The 9,203-nt window shown below is 39.1% G+C and overlaps 2 protein-coding genes across 3 annotated transcripts; both read right to left on the bottom strand.

Annotated features, from left to right (window-relative positions):
• Positions 1-388: 388 nt before the first annotated feature.
• LOC106425033 (uncharacterized protein At4g06744) lies at positions 389-2,556 on the bottom strand. Its single transcript, XM_013865761.3, has 3 exons — positions 2,548-2,556; positions 1,213-2,429; positions 389-1,054 (listed from the first exon to the last, which is right to left on the bottom strand). The coding sequence occupies exons 1-3, from the start codon at positions 2,554-2,556 to the stop codon at positions 481-483; spliced, it is 1,800 nt and encodes a 599-aa protein (XP_013721215.2). The 3' UTR covers positions 389-480.
• A 427-nt stretch (positions 2,557-2,983) lies between these two features.
• LOC106425001 lies at positions 2,984-4,259 on the bottom strand. Of its 2 annotated transcripts, none has more exons than XR_007324215.1 (3): positions 3,533-4,237; positions 3,355-3,459; positions 2,984-3,273 (listed from the first exon to the last, which is right to left on the bottom strand). XR_007324215.1 is itself a non-coding variant. In XM_048759066.1 (3 exons), the coding sequence occupies exons 1-3, from the start codon at positions 4,131-4,133 to the stop codon at positions 3,269-3,271; spliced, it is 357 nt and encodes a 118-aa protein (XP_048615023.1). In that variant the 5' UTR covers positions 4,134-4,259; the 3' UTR covers positions 2,984-3,268. The 2 variants fall into 2 exon arrangements, 1 of the variants encoding a protein (XP_048615023.1); XM_048759066.1 differs by having other exon boundaries at positions 3,887-4,259.
• Positions 4,260-9,203: the final 4,944 nt, after the last annotated feature.

The raw sequence follows: 9,203 nt of genomic DNA, 5'->3' as shown, positions 1-9,203 counted from the left end.
TAAGTAATTCTGTACCTTTTATTTAAGGAAATAAAAAATATTCTTTTATACACTACTAATGAATTTGACAGTTAATTTAATAAAAAACATAGTATATGTTTATATGGACCAACTTATTTTTCTAACAATTATAAGAATCATTCTCGTGATGACACGTTGCTACGAAAATATGTTGTAATGCTCCAAGATTAATATACAGGGGATTTACCTCTTTAATGAAACATTTTGGTCATTTTGATCATCAGAATCTATATTTGTGCCAAAAACTTTTTTAGTGATATGCTAGGGTATTTCTCATATATATATATATATATATATATATATATATATATATATATATATATCTGAAGTCATGATTCGTAACTAGTTAACAAATGCATTTATTCAGTTTTTTTTTTTTTTTGTTTTGAACAAATCATTTACTCAGTTCATATAGTGTTTATAAACACTTGTAACACGCCATAATACATCAAAGAAAAATTATCTGTTTCGAATCCGGTCTGGGTTAAGTGCCCAGTAAGATATCGGAGAAGCTTGAGCTTGTTCCTCCTCCAACTGTTCTTGATCCAGTGTGACCCGGTTGGGATTTTTACCACAAGGGATCCGAAACATGGACTTGGAATTAGGACATATATGTTTCTGCATGAAGAAGTTAGCACATTCCAGTGGCGTTTTCTGGTTAGGAAGATCAAGTATACAATTCATACGAACGTCGAGAATGTTTTTCTTGATGAGATTCCTACATTTTGGACCGACCTGAGTGAAGAAATTATAGGAGAGGGAGAGGTTTTTGAGACTAGAAATCTCGCATACGATCTCTGGTATGGTTCCAAAGAATTTGTTTCTGGCTAAGTTGAGTTGTTCCATCTTGTCTAAGCAACCGAAAGAATATGGTATGGGACCGGTTAGGTTGTTATACCCAACATCAAAAACAGTGGCTCGGTTTAGCTTGCCTATTTGATATGGTAAGCATCCGGTTAACTGGTTATTCAAGAAAAGTACTTCTTGTAGGTACTTGATGTTGCCTATACTAGCAGGAATCGGACCAGTGAACCTGTCATAAAGAAAGTAGCTACTTTAATAATAGCTACTTTAGTAATTTCCACTCTAAAATACTATAGGCAGGGACCATGAATAATTTTAAAATAAATCTTTAGATTAAAATAATTTAGCTACTTTAATTTACCCAATAACATTAATCGGGAATCTAACCTGTTGTTGGCGAATGTGAGATAAAGAGCGGTGATGGAGCCAAGATTGTGTGGAAGTTTCTGAACAAGATTGTTGTTGTTGATGAACAAGACGTCGAGATCGAGATTAAAGACCTGACGTGGAACAGAGCCGGAGAAAGTATTGAACCTGAGATCGAGAAACGTGAGATTCGTTGCTTTTAAGACAGAAGCTGGGAATTCTCCGGTAAGTTTGTTGTTGCTTAGGTCAAGCTCGAATAAGTAATTCAAGTTGCTGACTTTAGGGACAGAGCCTAAGAAGTTGTTGGAGTTTGCGTGAAAGATGGTGACTGTTTCTAACTTGTCGAGGAAGTTATCTAATCGAAGTTTCTTGCCGGAGAAGTTAAACCCGTTAAACTGGACGCTGGCGACTGCTTGATATTTCGTTCCAGGGAATATAGCGCATTCAAGTCCGCGGTATTTGCCGCAAATGTCGGAGCCATTCCAAGAAGCAAGAATGTTCTTTGGATCGACTTCGACTAGTTTCTTGAAAGCTTGGAGGACTGGGTAGACTTTCTTTAGTAGTGGACTCGCAAAAGTTAGTTGCGGCAGCGGTGGTGATTTCGGTGGTTTAGGCGGTGCTTTGGGTGGTGAATGTATCGACTCCGGCGGAGGAAGTGGTGGTGTTTTGGGGGAGGGTGTAGGAGGAGGCGATGGAGGAGGAGGCGGTGGAGGAGAAGGAGGAAGAGGCGGCGGTGGAGGAGGGCATTCTTCAGGTTTTGGTTGCGGTGGAGGAGGGCATGGAGGAGGAGGTGGAGGAGGGCATTCTTCAGGTTGTGGTTGCGGTGGAGGAGGCGGTGGAGGAGGGCATTCTTCAGGTTTTGGTTGCGGTGGAGGAGGCGGTGGAGGAGGGCATTCTTCAGGTTGTGGAGGCGGTGGCCGTGGAGGAGGCGGTGGAGGAGGGCATGCTTCAGGTTTTGGTTGCGGTGAAGGTAACGGTGGTGGAAATCCACCGACACCCCTGCCGGAAATGATTTCTAAGGATTTTCTGTGGATAATATGGTTGTTCCCAGTAGATAGAGTGCAATGTAGTTGTAAAAGTGAAAGAAAAGAAGAAGTAGAGAGATTGAAGCCATTGATTAGAAAAATTATGAGGTGAATTTTGAGAAGAAGCTTGGGAGTTGGGACTATATATAGCGAGACTTTTAGTTTTAGAGAAGAGAAAATGAGAAGACTTAAAAGAATTTTAAAGTCTATGGACTATGGACATCATTTTGGAAATGGTGGGTGGGTACATTTATTAATTTATTATTGTAGAATGTGTGGTAAAGAAAAGAAAATTTTTAAATTGCTTTGAGAAAAGAAGAGAAAATAAGACCAACTCCATAGAACCCCTAATGGGCTCCAATGATTAAATTAGTAGGTTTAAAGTTGATTTGATAAGTTAAGAACTTTGGTTAGTTAAAATATTTTTTTCTTTCTCCAATGGAAGAACCACGTACGGGTTCTTAAATATTTTTTAATTTTTTTAATTAGAATGATTAAAATAAAAGCATACATAAAATTTTTAATAAAAAATACATAAAACATATTAAAACATAAAAATTTCATAAAACATATCAAAAATTTGCTCGAACTTTTTATCCATCATCTCTTCAATATTATTAGAAGAAAAAACAGACATTTGGAAGAGAAATAATGAGAAGAAATGATATTTGATTCTTGTAAAATAATAAGAGAAATGGTATTTGATTCTTGTAAATTGATAAGAGAAATGGTATTTGATTTGGTAGTTGATTCTTGTTCAGAGCAAATGATAAGAGAAATGGTATTTGCTTTAAGACAAATGATTACACAAAAGGAAACACAAGTTTTGCTTTTACAATCGGAGAGAAATGGTGCTTGCCAAAAGGAAAGACAAATTCTTTTACACTCAGAGAAAAATGGTGGAGCCACCATAAACGATTGAAGCTTGAACACCAGGATCATTAAGAAGACGAGCCAATCTCTGAAAATGTTTCTTGGTAACAATCCTAGAGAGACATCCAGATTCTTTAGGGTTTTCCCCGAAGAAAGACCTTATCATCGGCTTCAAAGTTTCAATCTATAACAAAAATCACCAAACTCTTAGAGATACTAAAGAAACAGCATTTGCATTTGCGTTTGCGTTTGTGTGTAAACTTACCAGAGAAGACGTAAAACTCTGTTCTACAAGAGCGTAATCTACAGAGATACAAGCTTGTCCACTGCAAAAACCCCACTTCCTTCCAGAGATTTTCTTCACAACCGACTACACATGCTCATCACCAATAAATAAAATTCAGACACTTTCAAGATCAGCTAAAACAGACCAAAACACATACCTTCAAGATCAGCTAATCATTCCCTTAACCAATTCATCATCAACACTTCTTATAACAAACCAACCGACTCTGTTTCTATGCAAAATATTCAATCTTTTCAACAGTCAAACAAAACTCTACTAGTAATCTACATCAGTTTTCATCGACATCATAAACCAAAATCGAGACAGCAGGAGAAAGGGATGTTCGAACTTATCTCGCTTCTTCTTCATCTTCTTCTCTTGAAGCTTCTCTCTTGTGATCTTTATCACAAACCTCAGGAGAAAGAAGACAAGAACAGAGGACCACGAACAGAGAACAGAGGATCACAAACAGCAGTAACATAAAGATCAAATCAAAAGAATGATTTCTTACCGATAAGGAGATCGAGACGAGGTCCGAGACGAGATTCGAGAGAAACGAGATTTGAGACGAGATTCGAGAGAGTAAACGAGATTGGAGACGAGATTCGAGAGAGAAACGAGACTGGAGACGAGATTCTAGAGAGAAAACGAGCTTTGCATGCGAAGACGGAGAAGTCGAGCGGCGAAGGAGAGAGAGAGAGCAACTGACGGGGGAGGGTTTTCCAATCACAAGGCGCCACGTTAGGGCTTCTTACCATTTCTAAAAAACCCAATTTAGGCGGCGGTTCTTCTTTATTTTGGACTTTTTGATTTATTTTTTTTTCAGTTTTGCTAAGAACCCCTTGTAAAAGACCTCCAATCGACTTGCTCTTAGAAGTAAAAGGTTAACATACCATCATAGTTCATTAATTCAACTGAAAATGACATTGGCCATTGTGTCAAAAGTTTATACGGAAGACGAAGCTAATATTTGAATGTTTTGGTTTCAGATTTGGAAGATTACAGGTTTAACTTCCTAGTATTCAAAAGAAAAAAAGTCAACATATTTCTTTTGATCAAGAGAATTGTTAAACCTTAGATCTTGATCAAAAACAAGTTCAAATGATCGTTATTAGTTATTTTTTGTTTTTGTAATTATTTTTTGTTTTTGTAATTAACTTAGCAAAGGGATATTAAGGAAATATGGTGATTCTTATGCAAGGTGTTAGAAATTTTCAAATCCAGTAAGGCTTTTGTTCCCATAATTTTTTTTAAATGAAAGAGTATACTACCGGATCCTTCCTTGCTAGTAGATCGAGTTTCTAGATGATTGAATCAAATCAAGTCGGGTTTAGTTGTAGAGAAATATATGGTTAAATACAATATGCTTTCGATTGATGGGTTATGAAATTCAGAATAATAGACGCACTTTCGTTTGAAGTAACATTTAATGCATGTGGATGCCTAGTTGATGTCGCCTAAAGTGCTTTTTACAGTCGTGAAGAAAATGGCAAATAAAAGTTGGGCCAAATTATGATGAGTTACATCCATACTTTAAGGTAAAGGCGATATGACTTGTCCTTATCTTTTTTTTTGGAAATCGGGCAATTTCACTTCAACAGTGCGGGGGATCCCTCAACAGTGCCTATCTAGTCAATTCAGAGATATATTAATTATATATATATATATATTTTTTTTTTGACAACGACTATTTTATTACTCAAACTTGAGGTGGACTGGGGAGCCAGACCGGAATAGAACAACCAATAATACATAAGGATCTATGAAAAAAACGTGCATTCTTAGCTAGCGAATCCGCAATCTCATTCTGCATCCTTGGGAAGTAGCTGATCTTGAAGTCTGAAAAACACAACCAAAGAGTTTGAATGATCTCCAGCTCTGTTGAGAAGTTGGGCCAAACTTGTGGCTGTTCTAACATCGCAATCAGGTCCTTGCAGTCCGTCCCAAACCTTTGACAGTACGAGTGCTGTATCATGCTCTCCATTGCCCACTGTAGCGCTTCCAGTTCCGAGTGTAACGCTGTCTCCCTCCTCTGCAAGTTCCTTGATCCCATGAGTTGTATCTTCCCCATTGTATCCTTCAAAACCCATCCCATTCTACTGAATTAAGCTGTAGAGGTCCATGAACCATCCACCATACAAATATCACCCAAGCTTAAGGCTTGTGTTTCTTCATTAGTTTGTACCTGTGGCGATACCGGTTCAGTGTCTCTTGCGTTGTACCAAGCTTGGCACTCACTCTCTGCATACCTGACTAGTTCCAGTGGATCTCTATTTATGCCTCTAAACAACTTATTATTTCTAGCTTTCCATATGTACCAAATTATCCAAGGATAAGGATCTCTATCGTCTTCTGGCTCCATAATACCATTCTTTCTCCAAAAAAGATAGTCCATATTAGCGTAAATACTTGGTACTGGGAAGATTTCAGGGCTCGATGGCGTTGATGATAACTCCCATGCTTGTAAGGCCGATAAACACTCAAAGATAGCATGAGTAACGGTCTCTTCTGGTGCTCCACATCTTGGACAATAATTGTCGCATCGCATGTTACGGCGTACCAGATTCCTTGTTACCGCTACCTGTCCTGATATTAATTGCCATATAAGATGGCAGATCTTTTGTGGCGCTTTTACCTTCCAAGCAAAGGCTTGGAGTTTTGTAATGCTGGGTTGTAGAACTTCTAAATCCTCCTCATCCCTCATCAAGTTTGTAGCAACCCAATACCCCGATTTAACAGTATACTGTCCATTCTTTGAGTAGCTCCAGCAAAATTTATCACGTCGATGGGTAGGGCTTATGGCCAAACTCAGGATCAGCGGAATATCTTCTTGAGCTATATATTGTTCCAGTAAACGAACATCCCATTCCTTTGTAACTGGATTGATAAGACTGCTTACGATCATCTTTGGGTTCACTGCTAGAGTCCGGGACCGAGCCGGTCTAGCTGGCGTCGAAGGGATCCAAAGGTCCTCCCACACATTAATTTCATACCCTGAGTGCACCTTACTTCTGATGCCCAAAAGTTATGCCCAAAAGTAATAGCTTCCTCGCTGCAGTCATACTTGTCCGTACATACGATGGGGTATCTGTTGTGCCCATTCGCAACGGCGAACTAAGACGATAATATCTCCCCCGAAGAACTCTCGCTACTAATGAGTCCAGAAATTGCACAAGTCGCCAAAGCTGTTTAGCTAAAAGAGCTAGATTAAATTCATGGATCATGCGGAACCCAATTCTCCCCTCCTCTCTAGGCGCACACATCTTTTCCCATTTTGCCCAATGGATTCCTCTTTTTGGAGGGTTCGAGCTCCACCAGAATTGTGCAATGGCACTCGCTAGATTCTCACAAATCTCCAAAGGAAGAAGAAAGATGGACATGACATAGGTCGGAAGAGCTAACAATATCGATTTAATCAACACCTCCTTTCCTCCCTTCGATAACCATCTACCAGTCCAGCCATTCACCCTATGTAGGAGCTTCTCCTTTAAGAAAGCAAATAATTTGTACTTTGATCCACTAATATCCTCTGGGATTCCTAGATATGAGCCCATCCCGCCTTCGTTTTGTATACCAAGAGTATTCTTGATTTGCTGCCTATCATTCGCTGGAACCTTTTTACCAAAGGGTAATGAGGATTTGTCAAAATTAATGCGTTGGCCTGATGCTTTCTCATATTTCCTTACTACTTTCATAACTTTTTCACATTCACGGGGTTCCATATATTTAAACATAATTTAACCTAATAAGTATTTGAATTAATGCCTTAATCATGCTTTCACATATATTAAGGGGGGCCTATTGGAAATATAATTATGTGGAGTTTGAAAAATTTTAAAAGTAGAAGAATTTTAAAAGTTAATAGATTTGATGAATTCTTGTCATTGCTTATGATTGATTATCATAGATTTCCATATATATTTTTCTTTCTGAAATTATCTTTGTATAAAGAAATTAAATTTTTCTTTCAACCTCAAAACACAAAGCTTTAGGACTTTTCAGCTTCACACGGAAATCACCTATTTCCTTTTATAACTTTCTAACTCTTCTGAGTGGATTTCTTTTACCGCAATCATTGCCACGGTTGATACGCATTTCTTTTCTAGAATTTTCCTTGTTTAGTAAGCGCGTAGTCAATCATATATTTTTCTCCTACGTTTCTTTCTTTAAAACAAAATTCTCCTTATTTCTTTCCTTTGGAATTTCTCCCCTTGTCCACGTATTTTCTTTTTTACGTGGATTCCCAAAAATTTGTCGCTGAATTTTTTATTTTTAGCGGAAAATTCGCATTAATCACACTAGATCTCCTACCTTAGAACTTTCAGCTCCGCAACTTCTCCGTCGAAAAGCTTCGTTTTCACTGATAATGGCCGATATGCTCCACAACGCAATTCAATCGATGTTGTTGGAAGAAGAGGAACCACTGGTTCTTCCGGATAGTCCTCGTTTCCGGGTCCTGGATGAGAATGTGACTAGCTTGATTGGACGTTGCTGAATCCTGACTGTCAGTCTATGTCTCGAATGATTGAGTACATGCCGACTGCGTGGAGGGTATAAAATAGAGTTCGTGGGATTGCGTTATCAAGGGATCGGTTTCAATTTGTGTTTCAACGGGAAGAGGATCTCCAAACAGTGTTGAATGACATGCCCTAGTCTTACAATCATTGGGACATGGCTATTGAAAGATGGACTGCTGATCCTCCTGAAAACTTTCTTTAGTCGATGGAGCTTTGGATTTGGATCCGCCCCCACGGTCTCTCACACTAAAGATTACATCAGAGCAAAAATCACCTTCAATGTCGAGAATCTCGCGAAAGCTTCACGGAAACTCAGGGTTTCTAAAGATGCTTCGGTAACTATTGAGTATGAGTTTGAGAAGATTCATAAACGGTGCTTTCATTGCATGAGTCTTACTCATGAGAAAATTCGGTGCCCTCTCCTGCGAAGAGGTGCTCTTCAAAGCAAACCAGCGATACAAGCTCCTCGTACTGTACCAGTGGCTCTAGCTTCATGTGAGGTATATGATGGTCCTCCGAGCTTTCCTGTGTTGTTTCCAGAATTATCTAAAGAAGACCGGAAAATGGCAATGTTGTATATTTCTCATGCAGATGAGAATGAAAGGAAGCCTAGAATTCAACGTGTGCAACAAGGTATTGAAGATAGTCGTGCTGAATCATCAATTCGTTTGACAAGGATCACTAAAGAACTGGACAAAGGGAAGGCTCATGTTTTCTCATACCAGATCATACAGCTGATAACCTTCTGAACTTAGGGCCGCATAAGAGAACATATCCATTGCTGACTCTGTCTGAGAAGGAAGATGGTGACTCAGATTCTTCAGAATCACAGTTTGCAGCTTGCTCAGAGCCTACTATTCCTACGGGTTTTCGGCTTAGCCCTTCTTCGGAAGGGCGAGCCTCCGGGACACATGGTTCAAGGAAAACACCAAGAAAGCGCCATCTTCTTGGAAAAGGAAAACATCGATCAAAGCAAACTCAGCTCTTGTCCACACAGATCCGGTGAACACTTCCTATTCAGGCATTGCAAAACGGAAACCCGCTCCTCTAGTTTTACCAGAAAACAAATTCGCCAAGGTATCAGACTCTACGGCGGCTTCCGTATTGAAGCCGCTGCCTCATCAATGAGCATATTCTACTGGAACTTTCAAGGTACTGGTAGTAGGGAGACAGTTCGTCAACTCCGAGTTTTTCGCAGTAAATTTTCTCGGATTTTATGTTCTTGATGGAAACAAAACAAAAGTTTGATTACATGTTGGGTTTGAATAAAAGTATGGGTTATGATTAGTTGATTACGGTGGAGCCTGTGGG

Source organism: Brassica napus, chromosome C5, assembly GCF_020379485.1.
Source record: "Brassica napus cultivar Da-Ae chromosome C5, Da-Ae, whole genome shotgun sequence".
Classification (NCBI taxonomy): Eukaryota; Viridiplantae; Streptophyta; class Magnoliopsida; order Brassicales; family Brassicaceae; genus Brassica; species Brassica napus.
The sequence above is the reverse complement of the archived record's forward strand: the minus strand, read 5'-3'. Positions and strand labels throughout refer to the sequence as shown.

Excerpts from the sequence above, each read along its gene's own strand:
- LOC106425001 (XM_048759066.1), bottom strand. The coding sequence starts at position 4,133 with ATGGTAAGAAGCCCTAACGTGGCGCCTTGTGATTGGAAAACCCTCCCC. Across the intron at positions 3,460-3,886 it reads TCGTCTCGATCTCCTTATCG|TCGGTTGTGAAGAAAATCTC; the intron begins GTAAGAAATCAT and ends GAGCATGTGTAG.
- LOC106425033 (XM_013865761.3), bottom strand. Across the intron at positions 1,055-1,212 it reads CTCACATTCGCCAACAACAG|GTTCACTGGTCCGATTCCTG; the intron begins GTTAGATTCCCG and ends TCTTTATGACAG.